The sequence below is a fragment of the Bos grunniens genome, chromosome 5 (genome assembly GCF_055505025.1).
Source record: "Bos grunniens cultivar Pamir isolate PY7600 chromosome 5, Bosgru_T2T1.0, whole genome shotgun sequence".
In the NCBI taxonomy this organism is placed as follows: Eukaryota; Metazoa; Chordata; class Mammalia; order Artiodactyla; family Bovidae; genus Bos; species Bos grunniens.
Window position 1 is genome coordinate 118,606,279 of NC_141169.1, and position 27,100 is coordinate 118,633,378.

General features: G+C 64.5%; 1 protein-coding gene across 2 annotated transcripts in view; it reads left to right on the forward strand.

The window, feature by feature from the left end:
- TBC1D22A (TBC1 domain family member 22A) overlaps window positions 1-25,582 on the forward strand; it is a 262,637-nt gene extending 237,055 nt beyond the window's left edge. For both annotated transcript variants that reach the window (XR_015164928.1, XM_086404306.1), the window contains 2 exons: window positions 925-1,020; window positions 23,694-25,582. Coding sequence is in view for 1 of the 2 variants with exons in the window: in XM_086404306.1 (XP_086260432.1) it covers window positions 925-1,020; window positions 23,694-23,822 (225 nt within the window). In the remaining variant the exon portion in view is untranslated. The remainder of the gene's footprint in view (window positions 1-924; window positions 1,021-23,693) is intronic.
- The last annotated feature ends 1,518 nt before the right edge of the window (window positions 25,583-27,100 follow it).

Here is a 27,100-nt window from a genome sequence, read left to right on the forward strand (position 1 = left end):
AGCAGCCGGAAAGAGGAGCTTGGCTTCCTACTGGGGAATGTGGCTCATCTCAGAAGCAGCCGGAAAGAGGAGCGTGGTTTCCTACCGGGGAGTGTGGCCCAGGACCTTGGGGAGTGAGGCCCAGGACAGCCGCCCTGACCTCCTTGCTGTGTCTGGAACCTGCCAGGCAGCCTCAAGCCTCAGGGCCTTTGCCTTGCCCCCCAACCCCGATGTCTGCACGGATGGCCCTCTTTGGGTCTCTGTTTGAATGTCACGTTAGGCGACTGAGCGCTGTATTTAACACACCAGCCCCTCCCTGAGTGCCCCTGGTGTTTCCCATCCTTCTTCCTCACCTAGTATTTTTTTTCCAGAGGGTGTCACCATCTTATGCAATGTGGATTTTATTTTTTTTTACTTAGTAAACTGTTAGCAGCATCGTGCAGCTGTCACACCGACATGGCACCACAATGCAAGGGGCACCCTGGGCACCCTGGCTGCGAACCTTGGTGGCGTTTGTCTGAACTGAGGCAGCGGCCGAGGAGGGGCTTGCAGCGTTCCTGCCGTCCACACTTGGCGGTCACCGTCGTGCCCAGGCAGTGCCCGGGCGGGGTGCCGCTCTGCTGCCTGCCTCCCGGCCGGGGCCAAGAAATCAGCCTCTGTGGGGAAAGCGGGGGCCCCCCTCGCACGGGGCTGTGTGGAGTGGGGGCCCCTGAGACTGGCCTTCTGTCATCGCTGCCCATCATCCGTGCAGGAAAGCCACGGGGCCTGCTTGCCCTGCACGTCCGCTGTGGCTGGCCGCCAGATCAGAGAAAACCGTCTTTGTTTTAATGAGACGAGAGTCAGGAGCGAAGGCCTTGCGTGCTGGCGCGCCGGCTGGCCGGCTCCGTGTTCCCGGCCGGCCCGTGGGGGCTGCGCCCTGACCTTCTCCTCTGTTCTGTCTTGCAGTCGGAACCTGAGGGCTTCGCCAATTTCCACCTGTACGTGTGCGCTGCTTTTCTCGTGAGATGGAGGAAAGAAATACTTGAAGAAAGAGATTTTCAAGTAAGTAAATGTCTTTTCAGGAAGGCCCCAGGTGTGATCCCCTGCCTGGGGAGAGAGGGGAGTTAGCTTTAGTTCTCGGGGTTGTTTGCGGAGGAGCTTTGAGACACGCCACCCATGGTCAGCGCTGACCTGCAGGCTGAGACCCCGCGGCGGGGGGCGTAGGTCACGGGGGGCCTGGGCTCTGTCGACACCAGCTTGCTAAACTTGCTGACACCTGGGCCGCTGGTGTGCGTACCCGTCACAGTGGCCTGGGGGCCCCTGGGAGCCTCACGATGGCTGTGGGAGTGGGGCGTTAGGGAAGGGGCAGGCACACCATCCGACAGCCTGGCTGCCGGGCACCCGGGTGCTGTGCGACCCTGGGCTGGTGTCTTAGCCTCTCTGACCCACGTTCCCGCAGCCGCTCAGTCCCCGTTCCTCAGAGGCTCTGTGCTTGCTCGACCCGGGGGCTCCAGGCGGGCTGAGTGCCTGCCCGTCCTCGCCCCACATGTGCCTGTGTAATGTGTGTGGCGTTGACCCCCGGGAGGCCCGGGCCATCGCGGGTGCGGTGAGGAGGCCATGGTCAGGCTTTGCACCCCCGGCCCCTTAACCTCCTCGAGCTGCTCTTCCCGCTGAGGGAGGGAAGGAGGCCCTGCCTCCTGGGTGGCAGTGTGGTGACAGCGGGCGGCTGGCCGGCCTTGGTTCCTTAGCCCCCTGCTTGTCCGACACCCTGCGGGCCTTGCTCGTCCCGCCGGGGGCTGTGGGGAGGACCCGGCCAGCCCCCCTGACTGCCCAGGCCTTCCATCCTGGCCACCAGGAGACACCGGGCAGGGAGGTCCTCTGCCCGGCCCACAGAACCCGGGGCCCAGCCTGCCCTGCCTCCACGTGGGCAGCGGGAGAACAAGGTCATTTTTCCCTGCTCTGCTTGGGCACGTGGAGGTGCAGGGAGAGGCAGGCGCTGGGCCGGGTGACCGAGTGCGGGGAGTGGATGCAGGCAGTGGGTCCGGGCTCCTCAGGGGCCACCGTCCACGCAGGCACGGGAGAGCCTGCCGGCCAGCCGGACCATTCACATAAAGGGAGAAGGCCTGGCTTCCCTGGCGGCGGCGGCCAGCATCCAACCCCGCGCCCCACCAGCGCTCACCTCGTGGACAGATGACGCAGGGGCCCGGGTCCCCGGCTGACGCCGTCACAGGGTTCTTGCCTCTGTTTCGCTGGGGCCTCTGGCTGGGGAACAGTTCCCAGAGGCCCCAGGCAAATGTTGCTCCCTCCCTGGTCCCCTGGGGGCCCGCCTGGTGGAGGGAGGCGGGCAGGAAAGAGCCGGGGGCCGTGAGAGTGCTCGAGAGTGCCTGAGCTCAAGGCCCGTCCCGGGGACAGCTCGAGACCCCAGTGCTGGGCGGCCACTGAGCCTCTCCGGCCCGAGAGATGGCTGAGTTCCGGCTGGGGACAGGGGCCTGAAACCACAGAGTGACCTCACACAGGGGCCTTGCCCCTCTGCCCGCCGTTTCTGCCACCTGCTCCCCAAACGGAGGCGGTGCTGCCAGGGCCCGAGGCCACCAGGAGCTGCCCTGGATGCGAGGGCCCCTGAGCTGCGTGGGAGGAGGTGCCTGGTAGGACAGCATCCACCCCTCCTGGCCTGTTAGGACTGGAGGGCACCACTAGGGCAGCTGGTGGGGACTTTTTGCAGCCTCTCAGAGCCCTGCTCACTAACCTCGATGTTCACCGGGGCCAGGGGACCGGCTCAGCCTGGCAGCCGGCGTGGCCACAACTCTGAGTGTCGAGAGTCGCTCTCCCCTGATCTCGCATCAGACTCAGGCCTGGCTGTCGTGGGGATGGATGGGGGCCAGGCTGTGAACGCTCAGTGTGATGTGGGGAATTGAACTAAGTGGGAAAGGCAAGGAGAAGAGAAAACAAATTAAATAAAGCACCTTTGGGGCCCTGGTGGGCACAGGGCAATCGTGTGTGGAGTTGTGACATTTCAGGAAAATGATTCTGCATCCACGGGAGGCAGCCCGGGTGTCCAGCAGCAGAAATCCCCGGAAAAGGCTCCAAGAGCCTCCCTCTGCGCAGATCTGTGGTTGCTGCCGCATTGTCTCTGGGGACTAGTCATTTCCCGGGGTGGGTGTCTTAAGGAGGAAGGCCCAACTGTGCAGGCGCTGCAGAGCGGGGCATGGGCGTGGCTCCCGCATCCAGTTCCCAGAAGCTCAGTGAAGTTGGCCCAGGCCAGCGGTCTGGTTGTGTCCAGTTCCACGAACATCCATGAGGGTTGCTGGGTGCCCTGGCTGGAGGGAGGTCCCTTGCAGAGTGGACGGTCACCCCTGCCCTGAGCTCTGGGAGCTCGCTGTGCATCTGTCGAGCAGGGGACCGCGTCCCATCTCTGTCTGCACACTGCCCACAGGCTGCGCACATAGGGTGTCCAGAACCACCTCCTCCCTGCACCCGTATCCTGCCTCCCACCCGCTAGAGCCAGGGAGGCCCGAGCCTGTGCCGAGGGCCTGATTCTCCCCTCCCCCTGCCTTTTTCTGACCAGATTCTGTAGGGTCTTTTGGGGGAGGAGCCTCCCCATGTGCAGTCTTGTCCCCTGGAGGTGCGCCTGGCACACTGACCTCGCCCCAGCCCCAGTGGGGTGTTTCAGAGTAGGACTCGGGGCCCAGGGAGGGTGGGTGGCCTAGGTCCCCACCATCCCCCGCTCAAGCACGCGTGGCTGAAGTCGCCTTTGGAAGTCAGGGTTCAGGCCCTGAGCGGTTGTGTGCCCCTGCATGCGCCTCCTCTCCCACGGGGATGCGGAGGTGGTGCTGCCTGGCTCCTCAGCTGGGTCGTAAGTGCAGCTTATAAAGCAGCTGACAGCGAGCATCCCCAGAAGATCGTTCTGTGTTATCCAGAAGCCCAGGCTGCTTCGTTTGGCACTCCAGGACGTGGGGTCGGGGCTGGAGATCTGACTGCAGCCCTTGTGCAGGGCTGAGTGGCCCTAGCCCTGCTGTTGGCGGGTCACGGGGGCGAAGCACCCAGGCGGGTGGTCCCTGCTGCCCGGCCGTCTGTGGGGTGTGTGACCCACAGCGTGGGAGCAGAGATGCTCTGTGACCTTGGAAGCTCCCCCACATGGGAGCTGGCATCGTGGTTCTCGACATACAGGAGGGCACGTCCCTTAAGCGCACAAAACGTCAGCATCCTGGTCTCATTTTTCTTCAGTCGGGAGAGCAATTAACGTTTGGTGGACAGAGCGCGGGGCTTCCGTGGAAATCATGGACCTTCTCCGTGGGGCCCTTGGGAGCTCCGAGGTCTGTAAACGTTTCGGGTGAGGTCATCAGTGGCTGCGTGTCTGTTGATGAGTGACCCGCCTCGTGGGGAGAAACGGCTTCCCGTGCATTTGTGGTGACTATAGCTACGGGAGGCTGTGAACGAGGGCAGGGCCCCATCTGCAAACCCCAGTCGGCCCGCGGGGGCTCAGTGAGTGCGTGGTGGCCGCTGCGTCCCCGCGCCCCACGTCCTGGCTGTGGGAGGGCCCGGCGGTGGGACTTCTGCTTGCCCAGGCTCTTGTCACCCCGTGACTGCTGCTCAGCGGGGCCTGAGTGGGGACGGGCAAGGGCGGCACCCGTGGGGGTCATCTGTCTGCTCTGATGTCCCCACTGCCCCCTGCCCCGGGCCCTCCCTGTGCTTCTGTCTCAGGACTCCTTACCCCCATGGGGGCAGGCAGGCCGGGGTGGACAGGGCCTGCGCCGGAGATGGGAGGAAACCGAGGATTCACGGGTCGGGTACCCGCCTACTCCGAAAGGGGAGTGCGTTGGTGAGGGTGGGGCTGAGTGTGTGGGTCAGGGTGGGTGCTGATCAGATGAGCCTGAGAAGGAATGACGGGGTGCCCCACCCGCCTTTGCCCCCCGCCCCCCGAAGCCCTTCCCTCTGCCCTGAAGCCAGGGGGCGGACTCAACGGGAAGGTTCCGGAAGGATTCCCGCCCTCTGTCCCCCAGGGCCCTGTCGTCCAGCGCGTCCTGCCTCCTGGTGGAAACGGAGGCGCCTGCCGTGTGGCGGGATGTCCACGTGCTGCGTCTCAGCTCACTGCTTCTGTCCCGCCTGCATTCGGGGCTCCAGCCCCTCCCGGACAAGTCCACCTTCGTCTTGGCCTCGGTGCCCTCGGGCCCCTGATGCACTAATCAGCTCCCGGCCTGGTCCCTTCTCCTGGGTGGTTGGAGCGGCCACGGGGCAGGGTGGACAGCACTGCTTCTCTGCCGCTGAGTGGCCTTCCAGGGGTTAACGCTCCGGGGTTCTGTGTTCCGGCCTGTGTTCACTCGACGTGCCAAATGTCAGGAAATGCCAGCGTGAAGATCGACTGTCTCTCTCTCTATTGTTTCAAGGCATTTTAAAGACAAAATTGGGTCAGTTGACGAGCGATCTTTAAGCACATCATGCTGTCCTGTGCTCCCTTGGGTCACGCGTGTTCAGGGTTTGGGGGTGCATGGCCGTGGGTGGGCCAGCTGCTGGCACTGTCTTGACCGGGAGGTCCAGGGATGCCTAACCCCTGCTGCGAGCTGCCCCGGGTGAGACGGTGGAGCTCAGGAGTGAAGACTTGCTCGGTGCTGGGCGCGTGGCAGGGTGACAGCTGTGCACTCACGTCCCACGGGTGGGCGGGCAGGCAGGCGGCGGAAGGCAGGAGCGGTCAGTTCTGCACTGTTGTGTCCTGGCCCGTGGCTGCCCTGAGGTTCCAGCAGGGAGTCCTGTCCCCGAGGCCGCTCTGCCCCCGGCGGAGGGGAGCCTGACCTGGGCCAGCCGTCCGTCCACAGGGGAAGGACGCTGGGGAGCTGCAGGCATGCTGGGCCAAGCCCTGTGGAAGGCTGGTGGGCCCGGCCTGTCCTCCAGGCTGGAGCTGGACGCCTGCAGGGCAGCGGCCGTGTTGGGCACACAGAATCGGAGCTCCGCCAGCTTCAGCATCCGGTGCCAAGAGACGTGCCTGGTGCTGGCGGGCAGGGGGTCTTGCCAGTGAGCCAGCTGGGTCCAGGGTGACGCAGGCATAGAGGCTGAGGTTGGGTCTGTCCCCTGGAAGAGCAGCAGGCTCTCCGTAGTGCTGTGAACCCTGCCCGGGAGGAAGGAAGTGACCCAGTGGCTGCGTGTGGAGCTGGCCTGGGTCCCTGAGCACCGTCGTGGCCACGGCCTCAGCGTCTGGCTTCCTGCCGTGGCCGAGCAGCTCTGTCGCTGTCAGGGGCGGTGGCACCGAGCATGTTTGACGGAGGCCACGTCCTCCCTGTGGGCTGTTGAAGTAACTCGAGTGGCCGCGACAGCACTGTCTCGGCACCAGAGGAGGGGCTGGGCCTCAGAGAGGGTGACCGTCCACGCTCCGGCCGGCCGTGTGCCTGGCTGTGATCTGCGTGCCTGGATGTGGAAGGTGCCTGAGGGCGCTCCCTTTGGGACAGGACACTCTCGCCGCTGCCAGCCCCTGCTCCATGTGGAGGGAGGCCTGGACCACTGACCTGAGTGGTCCTCCTGGAGGCCTGCCTGCCCACCCTGCCACCCCACCTCCTGGTGCTGTCTTCCCGAGGGCAGCCCCCCAGGGGGGCGGGGGCCTTGTCGCCTCAGCTGTCCCTCCCCTGCCCCTGGGCTCCTGCCCCCACCCTCCCAGGGGGCTGTCGTCACCCAGGAGGTGTGTGTCCCCACCTCGTCAGGGCTGTGCGCTGGGGTCGTCTCCCGGGAGGTGTGTGTCCCCTGCCTCGTTGGGAGCTGTGCGCTGGGGTCGTCTCCTGGGAGGTGTGTGTCTCCCCTTCATGGGGGGCTGTGCGTTGGGGTCGTCTCCCGGGAGGTGTGTGTCCCCCCCTCGTGGGGGGCTGTGCCCTGGGATCGTCTCCCTGGTGGCGTGTGTCCCCCCTTCGTGGGGGGCTGTGCGCTGGGGTGGTCTCCCCGGTGGCACGTGAAGAACAGCGATAAGAGTGAGCAGTGGGCTGCGGAAAGTCGATTCTGTCCAGGACCGTCCGCAGACACAGCTGTGCTCCTGTTGAATCGGCCCGCTCTGCTGTGGGCTCCGCCCCCTCTGGGAGATGAGCAGCTGGAACCTGAGCCCCGGGACCTGGCCAGGCCTGGTGGCCTTGGGGCTGCTCCCAGGCCCCTAACTTCCACCTGGCCCGCCGGCGTGTGGCTGTGTGCCCGCTGGCCACCAGGCCCCCCGGCCCCGAGCTGAGTGTGCAGGTGCGCCTCCCTGTGTGGACGGCCGGCGCGGGCGGTCCACACGCACTCCCCAGGGCCTGACTCTCCCCTTTCTCTCCTGCAGTTCTGCCAGGGTGAGCACAGGCACGCCCTGCTGGTGATCCTCAGGCTCTGCAGGGCGGGCGGGGCCCTGCTCTGAGAGGTCCCAGTGACCCCAGCCCCTGCACGCCCATGATCTGAGAGCTGAGATGAGTCGGTGCTGGCTTCTTAGTGACTCATGGACGTTAAGGAGGTCCCAGGACCCCAAGGACTCTTGCTGGTCCGTCCAGCAGTTTCCCTTCCGGGCCGGCCATTCCCATCAACTTGTGGATGAGGGTCAGTAGAGGGTCTTCAGGAAGGGGGAGTGTTATGGGGTCAGCACTGTCCCCGTGTATTCTCACTCCAATCCCATTCTGCAAAATAAAAAAAAAAAATTGTTAAAGCTATCTATTTATCAGTTCAGTTCAGTCGCTCAGTCGTGTCCGACTCTTTGCGACCCCATGAATTGCAGCACGCCAGGCCTCCCTGTGCATCACCAACTCCCGGAGTTCACTGAGACTTACATCCATCGAGTCAGTGATGCCATCCAGCCATCTCATCCTCTGTCGTCCCCTTCTCCTCCTGCCCCCAATCCCTCCCAGCATCAGAGTCTTTTCCAATGAGTCAACTCTTCGCATGAGGTGGCCAAAGTACTGGAGTTTCAGCTTCAGCATCATTCCTTCCAAAGAAATCCCAGGGCTGATCTCCTTCAGAATGGACTGGTTGGATCTCCTTGCAGTCCAAGGGACTCTCAAGAGTCTTCTCCAACACCACAGTTCAAAAGCATCAATTTTTCGGCGCTCAGCCTTCTTCACAGTCCAACTCTCTTTATTTACGTGTATGTATTAAAACCCAGAAAGTTCGAAAAGCCTTTTTACCGAAAACAAGCCACTCCCTCTCCCCGCCCCCTCCCACGGGATGGGCAGCACTTTGGATCTGCAGGTGTTGTCGTTAGTATTGTTCTGTGTGTCTGCCTGTCTTTCCAAATTGCTGTTTCTTGATTGGTTTGCACAGCGACCCCTCAAGCAGCAAGGGGAGCGGGGCCTCCGTGCTTCTGCCTGGGCCCCGGGTCCCCAGGGTCCTGGGCGGATGGCAGCCCGGCCACGCTGCTCCCTGGGGCGGCGGGAGCCTCTCATGGGTTCAGTAGGTCCCCTTCCGTCGTCCCTGGACACGGCTGCTTTCCCTGGACTGAGTGGCTGCATCGCCCAGTTCTCTCTGAACTCGTCATGGAGTCGTCCCCGTACGGTTTATCAGAAGCGGCAGCTTCTCCGGAAGTCCAGCGCCTGGACCCTGCTGCCGGCATCCCGCATGATGCCCCTGCCCTCTCGCTGGGCCGGTGCCCCTGCGGCCTGACCGCACAGTCATTTAGGTGACGTCTATAAAACGTAACATCCTGCTCACTTCATGACCTGTTCAGCTTCACCTTCGTATGAAGGTGATGAAGTTTGAGCATCCTCGTGGGTGGGAATTTGTCACTTCCCCGCAGTCCCTGGCACACACCAGGACTTCTTAGCCGCGGTAGATGAATTCCTGGCCGTGAAATGACCTCAACGTGAAATCTGAAAAATCCTTTCATGTCTGCGTATGGAAAGGTATATTTAATGTGAGGCTTGGCCGCGTTGTAATTGTTCGTCACGCGGCATCTCTGAAAGTGCCCAGTCGGGGACCAGGCAGGTTGTGAGCCCCTCTGCCGAGGGCAGCTTGGGGGCCCCAGGCCCCAGAGCCTGAGTGTGAGACAGGCCCCAGGCCTGGCGGATAGAAGGGGCTGCCGCGCCCTGGGCTTTGGTGTCCAGCTCAGCCGCCCCCAGGGGTGGAGTCAGGATCTGCTGGGGAGGGAGTCTGGGGTCCTGGGAGGGGTGTGCCTGGAACCCGCTGGAGCACTGACGAGTGCTCCCTCGCCCTCCTGCTTGTCCCCTCCTCGCCCTCCTCCCTCCCTTTCTCTGGGTGGAGGGTGATGCTGCAAGCCCAGCAGGGATGCCCTTTTCCTCGGGGCTGGATGCCCGCATCCCCGGGTCCGCCCACTGGTTCCTGCGGGTTCGCAGTCCAGCCTCCGTCAGGACCAGCCTGCCCTGCAGGTGAGTGGAGGGTGGCCCAGAGCAGCGGCTTCTGCCAGGGTCTCTCTCCCTGCTCATTTCTGCCGTGAATTAGTCTTGCCATTAAAGAAAAAAATTACACCCACCATTCAAATCATTAATTGAAAGGCCCTTATTATCTCATTAATGGTGTTTGATATCTAAGGCAGATAGACTCGGAGAAGCTCATCTGTTCAGTCCCCGAAGTAATGTAATTACATCTCGGGCCTTATTAAAACGTCTCCCTCGCAGCCCCTCAGCCGTCACGCGTTCCATCTTGCCGCCTCGCAGGATGCCCGAACGCATCTGTGTGGAGACAAGCCCACCCAGGCCTGGGTGGGCCTGCGTGGACGCACCGGCGGGCCCGGATGCTTGGAAGGCTTCCTGGCCGCGGCAGGTCTGATGCAGGGTTGTCAGGTGGCGGAACTTGGAGGGAGGCGCGGACCCCGTGGCCTCAGCGGCCACTTGTGCGGGCTGCAGAGGCCGCGAGGCACGCGGTGCTCCCAGGAAACCCGGGGCAGGAAGAAACGACACCGCTGCTGACGGCCTGGAGAGCGCATCCCGCCCGCCCTCCTGCCGGCCCGGGGTTAATGGTCACCCCCTCCGGCCGCCTTTGTGGAAGGAGCCCCTCTGCCTCGCGGCGGCTCTGGGTCCCCTCTGCTCATCTAACTCTGTGCTGGTTTCCACGTGACCGTCACGCACCCCGGGCCCCCGGGCTGTGTGTTGGGTCGGGGGATGCCGCCTGGAGGGGAGCAGGCTCCAGCCAGCCTGCCTCCCAGGCCGCAGAGCGGGTGGCAGAGAGGTGGGCGGGGGTGGGTTTGGGCTGCCCAGGTCACCAGCAGAGTGGGCACAACAGGACCCAGGCAGGGGAGGAGGAGCGAGTGGCTTGGGGGGCCTCTGGCCCCCCTTCCAGGCTGGAAAACGAGGCTCAGAGAAGTGAAGGAACCGCAGGGCTTGGATGCCAGCTTCCTGGGGCTCCCGGCTGCGACTGCCCTGTCTGGGCCTGCTGTGGCCCAGGCCCTGCCCTGGGCCCTTCCTGGGAGGCTCCAGTTTGTGGCAGGAGACCCTTGGGGGATGAGGCTGTGCACACACCTGCTGGCACCCAGAGGCTTGGGCACAGAGAGCCTGGGACTCAGGAGCCCTGGGCCTGGCACCCAGAGGCTTGGGCACAGAGAGCCAGGGACTCAGGAGCCCTGGGCTCGACCCTTGGCCGCAGCCCCATGTGACTCCAAGAGGCCACTTACCCTCACCCTCCTCGGGACCAGGACCCGAGAGGAGCTCAGAGACGGGCAAGGTGTGGGCACCGTCCAGCACCCCTGGGCCCTGGACTGGGGGCTGCCAGGGTCCAGGCGAGGTGACGACACAGGGCATGCTCCCACCACCCTCCTCCCCCCGCCCTGCAGGCCTGGCTCACCCCTCCTCCCCCTGCAGGCCTGGCTCACCCCTCTTCCCCCAGCCCTGCAGGCCTGGCTCACCCCTCCTCCCTCAGCCCTGCAGGCCTGGCTCACCCTCTTCCCCCAGCCCTGCAGGCCTGGCTCACCCCTCCAACCCCTGCAGGCCTGGCTCACCCCTCCTCCCCCTGCAGGCCTGGCTCACCCCTCTTCCCCCAGCCCTGCAGGCCTGGCTCACCCCTCCTCCCTCAGCCCTGCAGGCCTGGCTCACCCTCTTCCCCCAGCCCTGCAGGCCTGGCTCACCCCTCCAACCCCTGCAGGCCTGGCTCACCCCTCCTCCCCCAGCCCTGCAGGCCTGGCTCACCCATCCCAGCCCCGGACAGCAGGTTCAGCACGAAGGTAACAAGTTTGGCCACAGGGTCCTGGGCTTGCCAAGACCTCACCCCTTGAGCCTCATAAATAATAGAAGATGAAACGAGATGGAAGCATTAGAAGAAATCTGCCTTGCCGTCCACTTTCAATGCTAAAAGCCCTTGATCTGTGCGGAACTTTCATTTTGTTACCCTAATTAGTTTGCGGATTTTCAGGGCAAACACGGTAGGATTTCTCGATTCAATTTTGGGGTGTTTGTTTTTTGAGACAGAGTTCACAGCAGTTGCATTGATCTTTTTAATTCCTCATGCAAAGAGAAGATATTTGCTCTCCCCTCGTTTGGTGTGTCCGATCCTCCGCCGGGCAAGTGGGGCCGAGGGGCCAGCGGATGGGACACGGGGGCTTGGCGGACACCGGACCCCTGCAGCAGAGAGGCAGGGCCCCTGCTGCCCCTTACCAGGGAGCCGCGGGCCCTACCACGGCCCTGTCTTTCCTCCTCCACTCAGGCAGGCTTTCCTGGGGCTCCGTCTGCGGGAGCTGGGGTGCCCCCAGCCTCACGCTCTGCGCTCAAAGCGGGGACCCCTCCCCGCTGAGCGCCTCCAGTCGCCAGCGACCCTCATAGCCAGGAGCAGATCCTGGCCCTGTCTGGGGCTCAGCGTCTTGGTCTGAGGGATGGGGCGTCCTCATCCCCTGGGAGCCCCAAGACACTGTGTGTGAACCCCATCCTAGTCGAGGAGCTGGGAAGCAGAGTGTGGCAGGGTCACCCCCAGCCCTCTCCCTTAGCGAGGCAGAGCTGCCCGGGGTCGCAGCCTGTGAAAGCAGCAGAGGGTGGACCTGCCCCTGCCCTGTGCTGGCCGTGTGCTCTGCGGGTTCTCACGGAGGACACACAGCCTTGCGGGCAGCGGCGCCTGCCGCCAGGCGTGACACAGGTGTGTTTTCCCGGAGAGGCTGCAAGTATTGTGGGTCTGAAGCCCCTCCCCCGGGTGCGCCGTCCCCTGGGCTTGAGGGGTGGGGGTCCAGGGGCCGCCTCTTCTCGTCCCCCTCCTTGGGGGGCCCCTCCGTGTTAGTGGCCCACCGGGTGCCTTCCAGCTGCCTGTTTGCCGGGAGCCCAGGACAACAGGCAGCCGGCTCTGGAGTCTGTGGGCGTCTCACCCGGTGGTCCAGCCTGGCTCTGGGCCCCTTGGCCTGGAAGGTGCATGAGTGCCCCACCGAATGTTTGCCAGAAGTTGACCTCGTGCGTGTCACTGCTGTGTCCATGCTGGGGCACCCCTGGGCTCAGGCCTCCAGAGGCCGCTCCCCTGCGTAGCTGCCGGGCGAGTGTCTGGGGCGGGGGTTGCGCGTGGAGCCTCTTGGAGGACACGCTTGGCGCTGGCGTGGGTACCATGTGTGCCCACAGCTCACACACACCATTTCTGGGTGATACACCCGGGACCCCCGTAGCTCAGGCACTGAGGCCCCGAGCGCCTACATCCCTGCCGTGGCAGGGTCTCTGTCTGTCTTGTACACAGGATGGGGTCCCAGTGACCCACAGTGTCAGGGGTGAAGCCACCCGCCCCAGGGTCTCAGGGCAATGGGCAGCCTCTGTCCATAGGCCCCCTCCACCACCCTCAGCTCCTTCGGAGGAGGGGGCTTCCCAGCAGGGTCATGCTGGTGTGGGCTCTTACGGTGCTGCTTACCAACGCGTACCCTGGTGCTCAGGTGTCGGGGGAGGCGCTGGGCTCTCGGTGCCCGGCTTTTTGTCTCCAGACAGCCCCGTTGTCGTAACCCTCATTCCTGCCGGGGCGGGCACGCCAGCCTGGGAACCTGTCAGAGGCAGGCGGCGCGTCACCTCCCGGGCCCTGATCACTCTTGATTAGATTCGCACTCCTAAATACCCATCTGCGACTCCATCTGCAGTACAGTCACTCTCAGGGGACGGCTCGGTCACGTTGGAGACGGCGGGCAGAGGGCAGCGAGGCCCTCAACCAAGCCCAGCGACTTGATGCGGTTTCTCCTCCGTGGGAGCCTGGACCTAACTTGACCAGAAGTTGAGCGCGTATGTTCAGGAATCAGTGGAAATAACCAGCTGGCTCAGGTGCTGAGTGTGTGGGATTGCTGCTGCTTCCCTGGTGGCCGGTTGGCTCCGCTTGTTCTAAGCTGGGTCTCCCCGGTCGCGGGCTCAGGGCTGGGGGGCTCAGAGGTGGGGATGGGGCTTCAGGCTCTTCACCTGGAAGCGACCCTGGCGTGGGAGCCAGCCAGGCCCTGGGGAGCAGCCGCTGCCCGACCTGCCCTCCCCTGCAGTCCAGCCAATGGCCATGGGGGCCCCAGGGCTCCTGGACATGTCAGTGTTGCTGGTCTGGGCCTGGGCCTGGCAGGCCACTTGCCACGTGCTTCTCAGTGTGGTGGTGGTATGTTGGTCCTGGGGGAACGCGACACGCCCCCCCACCCGAAAAACACACCTCTCCTGATGAGCAGCCAAGTGGCAGCCCTGAGTGGGTGCTGAGCTGGAGGGCCTGGGGTTGAGACCCCCACCCCCGGGCGCAGGGCCCTCATCGCGTCACCGGTCACCTGCCTCAGGATGTGTTTGCAGTCGTTTGCTCAGTTTGATCCGTAACGGTGCCGACTGAACACGAGCTTCCTCGTGCCGTGAGGCCCTCTGCCAGGCGCTGGGGCACAGGCCGGGTCTGGCTCAGCTGTGGCCCCACAGATGCAGGCTGAGGTTGGCTGCTCATGGGGCTTGCGGCTTCCAGTGGGAAGGATAGGGCCATGGCCTACTTTTAGGGCCATCCCGGATGGTGTGTTTATGGTTTAATCTGTCTATCCTCCTGTCTGCTCACGTGTCCACTCGCCCATCTTATCCACCCAGCCAGCCAGCCAGCCAGCCAGCCATCCATCCATCCATCCATCCATCCATCCACCTGCCCACCTACCCACCCACCCATCCAGCCAGTCAGCCATCTATCCACCTATCCATCCATCCACCTGCCCACCTACCATGCATCCATCTGTCCATCCATCCATCCATCCATCCACCATCCATCCATCCATCACTATCCACCTATCCAGCCAGCCAGCCATCTGCCCACCTGCGCTCAGCTCAGCATTTACTGGGATAAACGCCCTGCTCTCAGTCGAGCACCAGGAAGTTTCAGGTTCCTGCTGGGCATAGTCCATCTGAGCCTTTACCCTCAAGGAATTGACTCGTGGTGAAATCAGGTACAGGCCACAAGGCTGCCGCCGCTGTGGAGATGTCATAAGGAACCACAGGCCTCCCCGGAAGGCGGCTCTGGGAGGAGAACACCAGACTGAAGCCCTGGCCTCTGGGGAGTTGAGGGGGCGGGGCTCTTCTCTTGGAAATTGCACCTCCGTCTCCCAGGAGGGCTCCCGTGCTGGTGGATCCGGGCCTGGGAGCCACCTCTGCCCCTCCCCACCCCATCCCATCCCAGCTTGAGCCCGGCAGGGTCCCCTCTGCCACCGAGGCCCTTGGCGGAGCAGGTGGGGATGGGGGTAGGGGAGAATCTCCTCTTTAAACACCTCTCTGAATTGATGAAGACAGAAAAGAAACTTTTGCCCCTAAAAGTCCATAAATCTTGGGTGCAGAGTGCTTGGCAGTGACCCTTTAACATTCTTGAAAACAAAAGGGATGCGTCCTAACGGCCAGCGATTTACAGCCTGGGTGTTACTGGAATCTGGAGGTAAAAGCCAGCCTGCAGAGTGCTTCATTAGTTTTGAACGGTTTCCAGGAATAAGCTTGCATTTAAATCTCTGGGTCGGGGCCCTGGTCCTATAGCTGAGCAGATGGTGCCCCCCTGGGAAGGGTGTTTCTGCAGCACCCGCTGTGAGAAGCAGGGGCTGGAATCAGGGCCTAGATGCAGGGTTCCTTCCTGGCCGCCTCTGCCTGCAGGGTCCCCTCCAACGGGCACTCTGCACATGTGTGAAGGGCCCTGCCCCACGGACCCTGCCCAGGAGTCGGTCCCAGGCCTGGCACAGACTGTAGGGTGAGTGCCTCGGCGTCAGGAGACACGGGCGGGCCTCGCGGCTCGCTGCCCTGCACACGTCCACCTCCTTTCCAGCGTGCTCTGCCCCACGGCCCCTCCCAACCTCCTGCCAGGGTTAGTCCTCTGGAGGTTTCTGAGGCCCCTGCCCGTGGCCCTCCTGCTCCTGGTGAGGCTGGGTGCCCGTGGACGGAGCGTCTCAGGGCTTCGTGTAACTTGAAGAGATGGGAGGCCCCCGGCCTTCCAAGTGCCCAGTAAGGATGCTCCAGAACCTCATTGCCTTTGGCTTCTCTTGTAGAAAAAGAGCCTGAAGCTCCCCCTCGCCTCCACCCCAAGCTTCCTGAGCCCGGGCCGCCGTCTCCTTACCTGAGTCAGAGCCTCTGGGCCTCCAGGGCCGTCGGTGGGGCCACGCGTCTTGCGTGAGCCGTGAGGGGACGTGGTGACCCTGGAGTTCGTCTCCAGAGCCTGCGTTCACCCTAGGAGGTTCTTTGTGTCTGGGGGGTAGGGGGCCCTCTTCTGTGGTGAAGCGGTCCTTGTCTGCAGCATAGACAGGAGAGTGAGGGCGGGGCAGGGCGGCCAGAGCCCGCCCAGAGCCCAGAGCCCACCCGCCCGCCTTCCCGGCGCTGCTGAGGGTCTCTGGAGGGGGGGGGGGGGCGGGGCGGGGCGAGGAGACCCCCAGGAGGCGGGCTGCGGGGTGAGGGTATCGTGCCCGCCAGCAGGAGCTCCTCCTGGGGCCTCTGCCTGTCAAGCCCTCTCCCCAACACTCTGCTCTCGGGGACTCTGGGCTTGTCACCTTCGGGTGCTCGACATCACTGCAGGGGGATGCGTGTGGGTGTGAGGGGCCCTGGGCAGACCCGACTTCCGTGGCTGAGACCCTTGGGCCTTGGGGTTCAGGGGGTTGGAGGGTTTGGTGCTGGTGAGCCCCAGCTGTGTGGACAGAGATCCTAACGGGAAGGGGCGCAGACGTCTCGGGGGCGCCGCCCGCCTGCAGCACTGCGTGGCCGGCACCATCATCCGCTTCCAGCCGGGGCCCTGGGGCCCCAGGCCCATCCTGGAGAGAGGGCGGAGCGGCTGGCTTGTGGAGAGCAGGGTGGTTGGGGGATGGTTTTCTTTTCTAGATGTTGCTGTGATGCTGCCCTGCAGGTTAGGGGGCAGGGTGGGAAGGCGGGGGCCAAACGATCACCTGCCAAAAGGTGGCGATGGGCTGGGCCGGGGGGCCGGGGCAGGGCTGGATGTGGGAGGGAAGGTGGGTCCTGGGCGCGGGGGTCTCACTGCTGTCACAGGAGCCGGGAAGCGGGGGGACAGGTGTAGTTTGCGGGCGTTTGCTCGTTGTTACGGCTGCAGGGGAACACACTGGTGTGGAGGGTGCAGGCAGCCACGGGACACTCGGGTGGTCTTCAGGGAGAGGCGGGGGGTGCAGACCTCGGTGACGGTAAGCCTTGCCCCAGAGGGTCCGTAGGGGTGAAGAGGGCCCAGGGAACACAGCCTGAGTGGCCAGGCAGAGGGAGGGTTCGCCGAGGAGCTTGGCAGAGTGGCCAGAGGTGAGCTGCAGGCGAGGTGGGGGCGAGGGGTTCTCAGGAAGCAGGGTTCAGTAGGGAGGACCCGCCCCGGGGAGCCACTGAACGTGGGGAGCAGACCACATGGGGGGAGCCACGTGGCTGACAGCGTCCCTGCCCCAGAGCCCAGAAGAGCAGCCCCGGGGACATGGGAGCTGCCAGTCCCCGTGCAGGCAGTGCCCCCGAGCTCCCTGGGCCCTGGCTGCGGGACCACAGCCCCGCTCCCCTCTGTGGCCCCCTCCCCTGATTTCTCGGGGTGAGCAGCTGGCGCCACCTCCAGGCCCTGAGCCCGCCCATTTGAAGGGGCGTCTCTGTCACTTTGCAGATAAACGTGGGCCTGGGGGCCTCCTCCTGTGAGTGGGCACGCTTCCCAGGCAGGCATCCCCCAGTGAGGACGGCCCCTCCCCGGGCGCGCCGTCTGCAACCAGCCCCCAGCCCGCAGAGCCGAGGGGCCTCTGCAGGACAGAGCGGCTCTGATCGCCATGCCAGGATTTTAAGTATTCTCCGTGTGCGGGTCAGACGTCTCCCAGGCACGTGCAGACATGTGAGGTGCAAAGCAGCTCAGTCAGGGCGCTCGTGTCAAGTTTGTGTTTTCGGTACCTGGAGGGGTTTTCTCTTTAGACATCCTTTTTTGGGCAAAGAGACGCAAAATTAATTGCAAGGACAGTGCGCCTCCCGGAGCCGTTGGAGGGCCCCCAGAAGAGCGTTCTCCCGCCGTGTCACCTTCCATTCCCACCTTCCAGGGGCTGTCAGCAGCCAGCAGGCTGGCCTGGCAGTTGGCCGTCCAGCCCAGCCGGCTGTCAGCGCCCTTCTATTTTTAGCCCTGGTTTGGTACTGCAACTTGACGAGATTTTTCAAACTAATAACTGGATTGTCAAAGGAATCAGCTGTCACAGGACAGTCTGGGAGGGAAGAGGCAGGAAGGAGGAGCCGCAGCCTGGGGGACCCAGTGCCGCCCGGGAAGCAGGGCCAGCCTGCGGCTGCCCACGCCCCCACCCCAGCCAGCAGGGTGTTGCCCCTGAGACAGCTGTGTGCCTGTCGTCCTGAATGCTGGGGTCGGAGTCTGGCGGGGACACGGGATGGGACGTGGCCAGTGGGGCCCCCTGAGCGAGCGTCCACCCGGGAGGAGCCCTGGGCCGGCGGACTGACCTTCTCAGGTGCCCCTTCATGGCCACCGCACGTCAGGGTGAACTGCTCCCTTTGATCTATTGGCTAAAGGTCACCCGGCTAGCTTGAAAGGTTAACAGTCAGGGAAGTAGAGAACCTCACAGGCGATTTTCATTTCGGGCCTCTGGGCGCCTCCTGCGGCGGTGTCTGCAGGGTGGGTTCACCCGAGGAGGGCTCAGGGCCTCTGCCTTCGTCCAGTCCCTGCACCCCACCCAGGGGACTCCCTGTGGTTTACCGTCTGGTCAGCTCTCAGCTCCAGGAGGGGGACCAGGTCAGGTCCTCAGCCATCAGACCGCCAGTCCAGGGCCGCCTGGTCCCCCTGAGACGTCCTCCTAAGAGCTGGAGGTGGGGGGGGGGTCGCACTGGAGGGAGGCGGTCTCCTCTGAGCACATGGCCTCTCAGAGAGGCTGGGTCCTGCTCAGGTCAGGTTCAAGGCTCAGGAGGGCAACCCTGGGGGGTCACAGCCGAGCACCAGGCAGAACTGAGCTGTCACTAAGTCTCCTGGGGCCCTAGCTTCTTCTTTCCGGCTCTGGGGGTGTGGGAGGCCCCGGGACTGGCCGTGGACACAGTGGGGAGGGCCCGGGATTGGTCGTAAGGTCAGCACGCAGCGTGATGCTTGGCACGGAGTGAACGCACTCCGGGGCCGCCCGTGGCTGACCGTGGGAGGGACGGCCCTGGGAGATGCTCTGCGTGCTGACCCACGTTCATGCTTTTCCTCGTCTGTGGTTGTCGCCATTTGGGGGGCAGAACTGGCCTGCTCCTGCAGACCTCACCACGTGGCAGTGGGCAGTCCAGGGCGGGGTCCCGTGTCCCCTGCGCGGCAGGAAGGTCCTGGCGGGAGGAGCAGCCAGTGGGAAGTGGCGCAGAAACGGGAGAGCCACGCCTGCGGGACGGTCACGTGTGGCACCAGGACCAGGTGCCAGGTGCTTCCCGGGTCCCTGGCTCTCGGCGCCGTTTCCACCCCGTCCCCCCACCCCCAGGGCTCCCAGGGAGACCTGGCCCGGGGCACTGAACCGTCAGAAGGCCCCCATGGCACTGCCGGCGGATGTCACAGACCGCTTTGGCACAGTCCAGCCTCGGCTCCCCTCCTGCCGTCTCGGTTGACGTGTGCTGCCCGGGAACGCGGCTTTGTGTTGAATGTGCACTCAGGCCCACAGCCCCTGCATAGCCGGGAGCAAAGCGGCCCAGCCCTGCCTGGCCGTCAGGCGTGGGCCGTGCACCGGGACCAGGACCCTTGCCCTGCAGAGCGCGTGGCCCCTGGCCGCTAGCCCGGGGGGCGGGGTGGCAGGCCGGTCCTGAGGGCCAGAGCAGCACATCCGCCTGCGGCGGGCACCCCGGGCTCCGCGTGCGTCCTGGCCACGGCCACTCTGTGCACACTCGCCCTGAGGCTCCAGCAGCCGTGGCCGGGCCGGGCGGGGCGGTGGTGGCCACGGCCACTCTGCACACTCGCCCTGAGGCTCCAGCAGCCGTGGCCACCCGGGCCGGGCGGGGCGGGGCTCCTGTGTGCCCTGTGGCCTGGGCGCTCCTGCCCACAGTCCAGTGCTGGAAGGAGCCGGCCATCGGCTCTGAGGATACGGGGCCCCCAGGCCCCCCAGACATCCGAGGGGAGTGGTGACGTGATGGCGGACAGCGGGACGGCTCCTGCACCGAACTGAGCTCAGAGTCTCAGCCTCTCGGGCCCCCGGCCTGGAGGTCACCCCGTCTCTGCGCCCTTGGCTTTCAGGCTTCCTGGTGCCCAGGCTCTGATGTCACCCAGTGCTGTGGGGACAAGGCCATCTGCGGTGCGGGCGCTGAACCACCCAGGCCTCCCCCACCTTGGGCGCCTCACTTGAAAGGCTGAGGACTTGGGAGAAACGCCTGAGACCCATCCTGCAGGAGTCCTGATCCTGGGTGTCCCCCCGGGGTCCCCAGGGGGCACCTGGGACTGCCCTTCTGCGAGGGGCCCCAGCAGCAGGTTCGCCGGCCAAGCTGCCAACGGCCCATCAGAACACGGTGGAAAAGTGGAATAAAGCAGCTGGGCCTGTGTCTGTGGAGGGGCTGCTGTCTCTCCTTCCCAGGGAAGGGGAGGACATGGTCCTCGGCACATGGGCCGGTAGCCCCATCCTGATTCCTTTGCTGTCTCTGCGTGTGGCCCTCTCGGTGCCCGCTGCATGGGCAGGGTGGCGTTGACCTGGGTGCCTTGAGGCATGTCTTCTGCCCGAGGGTCCACAGTGCGTGGCTGGTGAGGCCGTCACAGCCACTGCCCACGAGCAAGAGGGCCACACTGGATGGTTCAAAGCAGTGCTGTCCGCTGGGGGCAAGGTGCTGCCCACCAGGCTGCTGCTGCTGCTAAGTTGCTTCAGTCGTGTCCGACTCTGTGCGACCCCATAGACGGCAGCCCACCAGGCTCCCCCGTCCCTGGGATTCTCCAGGCAAGAACACTGGAGTGGGTTGCCATTTCCTTCTCCAGTGCATGAAAGTGAAAAGTGAAAGGGAAGTCGCTCAGCCGTGTCCGACTCTTAGCGACCCCTTGGACTGCAGCCTACCAGGCTCCTCCGTCCATGGGATTCTCCAAGCAAGAGTACTGGAGTGGGGTGCCATTGCCCACCAGGGGGAAGGTGCTGTCCACTGGGGGAAGGTGCTGTCATCGGAGGGAAGGTGCTGTCCACCGGGGGGAAGGTGCTGTCCAGAGGAGGGAAGGCCTGCCATGTGGGAGAGCTTCAGGAGCGCAGGGGAGATGAATGTATTAATATTCCATCTAACCCAGTACATGTACAATGTTATCTTTCAAACTGTGATCAAGGTAGAAGTTAAGAAACATTTCCCAGACTTTTGTTCAGACCGCAAAAGAGATCTAGGCTGTGTTCTGTATGGACCCACGTCTCCACCAAGACCCCTGCAGTGGGCGGGCAGAAGAGCAGCAACCGGTCACATGCCCGGCCCAGCCCCTGCGCCGAGCTGAGCACTGTCTGCCTGCTACTAGTCTGTCTGTCCATCTGTGGCCTGATTGCCATCTCCACGCACACACCAGCCCCAGAGGTGTGAGCCCAGACCAGGCCGTGTGACGAGCACGTGCCCTGACGTGGCCCGGGCATGGGTGGTCCTGGCACGTGGCCGGCAGAGCGAGGGCCCTTTCTGCTCCGGGAACAGAGCTGCGCTTCCCCAGCGCCTGCTTGTGCCGTCTTCGTCACACACGACGCCGTTGGCATCAGACGTGAGAATCTGACAGTTCAGTCCAGGCACGTTCAAAGGCAGTGTCCTCCCTGGCTCCTTGGTGTCCCCTCGGAATGATCCGACGTGGCCGGCCGGAAGGTCAGCGTCCTTTACAGGCGTGTGTGTGCGAGCGATTGCCCATGGGTCAGCACCGCGTGCCGTGTGCTTCGTGGGGGGACACGGGGTCGCCTGGGCCTGCTGGTCCCGGAGGAGACAGATCACCCGGCGGCGTGGGCGAGGACCCCCGCTTTGTGCCTCCAGAGTTCTAAGGGGCTGCGGTGGCCGGGGGCAGGCTTGGCCCACCTCTGCATCTGACTGCGACCTTGCTGCCTGACACACGGGAGCTCCGCAGGGGACTGCACAGACAGAACCAGGGCCTGAGAGGGGGTCCCTACCCACCCTCGCGGGCCCCAGGGTGTGCCGTTTTGTCCTTCCTGGGAGGGTGTGCACGTAGAGATAATTGTGCTTTGCAGATGGTAACGTAACGCCTCTCTCTGGACAAATGAAACCGTTTCGGCAAGAAGTCCCAGAAGCCGTAAACATTATTTGCTCTTTAACATCGGAAAGCTCACTTCTTGGATCCCACCCAGAGGCAGAGGCAGGAAGGATCGCCTGAAAGAGGCATCCAGCAACAACCCAGCTCAGGGCCCGCCCTGTAGCCTGCCTCCCTCGTGCCCCGCTGCCTGTGCCTGCGGGGTGATGCCCGCATAGCAATGCCCGCATGGTGATGCCCACAGGGCTCCCACAGCTGGGGTGGCCCCAGCGGAGCCTCCAGAGGAGACCCCCTGAAGGGGCAGCCAGCCACGGTCCACATGCTCGTGAGGTGGCATCTAGCGTGTCCAGAGGACGGTCAAACCGCTCATCACCCCGAGAACTGGGCCGACCGGAGGTTCGGGCCCCCGTCCTTGGCACCCGGCGCTGCAGGCCCGTCCTCGGGGTGGCTGGCGCTTTGCTCGGGGCTGAGGCCTCCAGGCTGTGCGGCGGGGCAGAACCGTCACTCCGGCCCTCCCAACGGCCGCAGACAGCGCGTGCCAGCGTGGGAGAATGGTGGCAGGCGGCGGGTGCGCTGAGCTGGGTCTCTGTGGCCGTGGTGGCATCTCGTGGGCACAGTCGGCAGAGAACCATGGGGACCTGAGCCAACCTTGACTCCTTCTGACCTCAGAGCTGTGAGCAAACCGCCTCCCGCTTTCATCCTGTGATGTGGTCACCGTTTACGGAGAAGTTAAGGTGAAAACAAATTGCCCTTGCGGTCCTCTGCGCCGGGCCCTCCCTGCCGCCGTCTCGTTCCCTGGGGGAGCGGGCGCCTGTGCTGTGAGCCAGCGACAGCGTCGTGACCGATGGCCCTTCCCCAGATGGCATGGCTAACCCTGGGCCGCCCCGGGGCTCCCCGGTCAGAGACACCGCCGCCCAGCACGTAAATAAGGCCTTTTTAAAAAAGAAATCTGTATTTAGGGAGGTATTTGGCTGTGTTCTCTGCCTCCCGTAAAGGTCACTCGGATAGATCTTTCCTTCTTCAAGCTTCGCAGGCCGCGGAGCGCCGTGCATTTCTATTCTCTGTCCATCCAGTGAACCTGGGGGACTAAATTAGATTCTGAAATTGAGTGTGCAGGGAGTCGCTGAGTTACCGTAATGGGAGGGTATTGCTTCTCACCTTGCAAGTAGCGAGGTCATGATAATATGAAGCGAAGTGGATTAAAAATAAAACCAAAGGTATTTATTTACGACCTGCTCAGAATTGGATTGGCATCCGTGTAAGTTGCACCTAATGCTGAGAGACAGCAGATTGATGTTGATGTGTCCCCGGGGACACTCTGCCAGTGAAATTTGCTCCGTGAATTCAATTTAAAGGCCCCCAGAAAGGGTCCAAATGCGGGAGGAAATGGGGACGAGCAGCTCCAGGGAAGCCACATTAGCGGTGCGTCCCGGCGCGAGGCTCACAATTCGGGAGGGGGGAGACGGCCCTGTGACGGGGGGTCAGGGGACAGCAGCTGGCACAGGCCCCGTGTCGCCCAGCGCCAGGCACTGACGGTCTGTTGGGAGCTGAGACCCTCTCCTCGGTGGGGAACCCGCAGCCCCGAGCTGGTCAGCAGCCTGCCCGGCCCACCAGCTAGAGGGCAGCACAGCCAGGACCTGGGCCCGGGCCTGGCTTCTGGGTGCCAGCCCTGAGTGCCCAGGGGGTGGGCTTCGCATCCCCCGGAAGGTCCCTGGACCCCAAAGCGCTAGGGCGGCCGGTGTGTGAGGCCCGGTGCTGGGCGGCGCTGCCCTCCTCCTCCCAGCGGGTCTGGGGGGTTTCCTCCCAGCTGCAGGCCTTAGGGCCTGTTGGGGTCGACTTGGGGGGACAGGGTTTGTGGGGGCTGGAATGTTATCCCAGGGCCCCTCCTGCAGGGCCCTGTCCCCCCACCCTGCCTGTCGCCCACTCTGACCCCCTGTCTTTGCCCCCCAGGAGCTGGTCGCCCCCTGGGCCCCCTCCCCCCACACCACTGATCACTCATGTGGGCCCCCCACTTCCCAACCCTGCTGGTCACCCCTGGGCCCCTGTCCCCTGACCCCGCTCCCCGCCCCCTGGCCCCCGCCCCCCATGACTGCTGTCTGTCCCCCTAGGCTCCCCCACCCCACTGGTCACCCCTGGGCCCCCCTCCCCCCAGCCTGCAGGTTGCCCCCCAGGCCCCCCGCCCCCGCTGACTGCTATCTCTCCCCCCGGGCCCCCTCCCCCAAGCCTGCGGGTCACCCCCTGGGCCCTCCACCCCCGCTGACCGCTGTCTGTTCCCCCAGGAGCTGCTGCTCTTCCTTCAGAACCTGCCCACCGCCCACTGGGGTGACGAGGACGTCAGCCTGCTGTTGGCCGAGGCCTACCGCCTCAAGTTCGCCTTCGCGGACGCCCCCAATCACTACAAGAAGTGAGGCCAGCGCACTGCAGTGGGCCTCCCGTGCCGGGCAGTGCCCCTGCTGCTGGCTGCAGGCCCCAGCCGGGGAGGAGAGGCCTTGCTGGAGCCGCTCACCGAGACGAGGCACCGGCCACGGTCAGGCCTGGTGAGGGCGGGCGGCCTCTGCCTCCCGAGATACCAAAGAGACCAGGGAGCAGCTGGCCACGGGGCCCTGGGGGCCAGCGCCCCACCCCTGGCCCTGGAGCACCCTTGCCAAATGCCCACCTTGTGGCGCCCCCGCCCAGGGCAGCCTGGGAGGCAGCCCCCCTCGGAGGCCTGCTGTCCAGGCGCCAGGGGCAGAGGGAGGTGGCAGCCGCCTCCTACCTGCTTGGAAATTTAAAAATTCTATTCTGTTGAGTGACGAGAATAAAGTACAGACAAAGCTGTTGAGTGAAGCGTTGCACTAAGCCACGAAACCTCTCTGCCCTCCCCGGCCTCGGCCTCAGGCAGGCTTCTATAACTTGGTCACTTCACTGGGCCACGTTCCCGCTTTCTTGGCATAAACTTGGCTGGAAGGCCGACAGCGAGCCCAGGGGCACTCTGACTGCAGCCGCCAGCTGCCCGGAGCAGAGAGAGGCTCCGAGTTGCCTTACTTTGCACCCATGACCTCTGGAAAGAGGGAACCAGCCCGGGCGGTCTGCCGTGGAGCCCATGCAGGCGAGAGCCCCTCCACGAGGCAGCGTCAGTGTTGGCTGGCGCTCAGGCTCCCCTGGGCCCCTGGACAGGCAGGTGCAGCCGCTCCTGCCCCGTGACCAGGGGCCCTAAAGGACGCCGTCCCTTCTGCACCCCACGGAGCTGGAGCCGCCCGAGCCCCTCCCCGTGCCATGTGTCCAGGTGCGAGTGGACTTGATCTGCTGGTCGTGGGGCAGCTAGCCCAGCTGCAGACCGGCCCGCCCCAGCCCGCCCGTTTTGCTCCCCACAGCTTCTCTGCCTGAGCTGGGGAGGACCCAGCAGGGTCACGTGGCCGCTGGCTCCCTGGACACCCCCGTGGGGCCCTGGGCTGCAGCTACAGCTCCGACCCCCCTGGGCAGGCCCCCGACCTCAGCGGCCACTTCTGCCCTCAGGCTCCCGTCCTCTTGCAGCATATTTTTCCCATTTCGTGCCGGCTCTAGGGGCGGTGGGTCAGCCAGGACACCACCCCGTCTTTGCACAGCAGTTGAGGATCAGGTCACACAGATACATGTGTGTGATGGTACGGGTTTCTTATTTTATGAAAAGGGTTCCTGGGTCATTACATGTGCGTGGAAGTCAGCACAAAATACTGTGCAAACACCAGAAGCCCCAGGTCAGCCGGGAGACTCACTAGCCTTAGGCCAGACAGACAGCACCCCCCGCCCTGGCATCAGGGGCTCCCCCACCAGCTCCCACAGCCCTGGCCCTCTGCTGCCCTCCCGACGGGCACCCAGTTCTGGGGAGAGCCCCCCTGCTTGGCACAGGAAGCCCGTCCTGCTTAGACCCCGGGCACTGCCCGCCGCGCTCAGGTCGTCCTTGGGGCCAAAATGCTGGGCACACGACAGGTGCGTGCCTCTGGCGGCGGCTTGCTTTTCAAATAGGAAGACTCTACACGGTCCAGTGAGGCCCTGCGCTTATCTTCATGTGTGTGTGAACCTGAAGCTGAACGTGAGGGGTGTTGGTGGGGGTCCTTGGAGTCTGAGCCAACCATTCTGAAGTGATTAAAGACTGTTCTTTCTGGAATACAAGGTGTGAAACATGGAATAAAGGTGCAATGAAACCCCAGCCTCGGCCTGTGATTCACGACTCCCCTGAGGGGGTGGGTGTCCCTGCCAGGCGCCGGGCCCTCGGCTGTCTGCTTTGAGGCCGGGCAGGAGCCCAGCCCTGCAGCAGCTGCCAGGCCTTCTGTTCAGGCCACGGGGTCCCAGGCCTTCCGTTTGGGCCGTGGGGTCCTGGGCCTTCCATTCGGGCCTGGAATCCCGGGCCTTCCGTTCAGGCCAGCTGCAGTGTGCCCAGCCTGGCGTTGGGCGCAGCACCCGCATCTTGCTGATGCCCACCAGGGCCTCGGGGGACCTGAAGGTGCAGACCGACAGGACTCAAGACTCGAGCTGGACCCAAAGCCCAGGCTGCTCCGTTTGGGTGTCGGGGTCCAGCTGACCCTTAGCTGAGCCACTGTCAGTCTGTGGGCAGCAGGGACCTCCCCATCCGGCTGTGGTCAGACACTGGGGTCCCGGGCCCACCGCTCCCGCTCCTGGGACCCAAGACACGCCCACCCATCCCGCCCCCCTGCCCAGGGTGTCCCGGCCGCCCGTCCTCCCTTGTCGGTGAAACAAGGCCCCGTGAGCCCCGGCTTCTCAGGGCTGCTCTTGTGCCCCGTCCTCCGGGCTCCCCGTGTCTGCCTTCTCCCCCCTCGCCGGGGACCCTGCAGGGCAGCACTTTGCTGTCTGTCTCACCCCAGGGTAAGGGTCCATCCCCAGGGGTGAGCTGCAGGCCCCTGGCGGGGGGTGCTGTGTATGCTCCACCCCGCGTGAGCCTGGCCGGCCGGGCGGACCCCCGCAGGCCAAGGCGCGGGCTCAGGGCTGCGGGGTGGAGACCCACTGTCCCCGCCACGGGCGGGAGGCGGGAGGCGTCAGGCTCAGGTCCCGGCCCAGCCTTGGTGACAGCTGTCACTGGTGTCATCGATGGTGTTTGTGGCCCAGCGGTCGGCTCCTCAGGCCCACCTGGGGATCCCCGAGCCCCCATGGGCAGCTCAAATCCCAGCCGTCCGGGACAGAGCCCTGACTTGGGCAGCAGCTGGCCCGCCGTGTCTCACCCTCACCCTGCCTGTGGGCCCCCGAGCCGAGAGGGAGGGCTGGTGGGCCAGGTGCCAGGGAGGGCAGGTCCCGGGCGATTTGCGCTTCTGAAGGGACGCGCGGGTGGGAAGGGCTCTTTGCTGGTGTTTCCTGTGCATCTGAAAAAGAATCCCCTTGTGTCTGAGTGAACTGCTTCCCCTGGCCACGTGGGGCGTCTCTGTGGGAAGATGGGCCCTGTCTAGCCGCTGCAAGCCTGGGCCTCCAGGCCCGGCCACCCTGAGTTGGAGGTGACCGCCGGCCCACGGCCCAGTGCGTCAGCTCTCAGGGCTGGTGTTGGGTGAAGCTTGCTCAAAGAGCCAGGCAGCCGGGCCCTCCCTGGGCTGCCTCCCGGGCGCTCTCTCCCCTCCTACCCACTCTGGTTCTCTCGTGTCCCCTTCCCAGTGCTTCCCTGGACCCAGGGGCTGTGCCCCTCTCAGCTTCAAGGCCTGGCCTCACTCATCCTGTATACAGT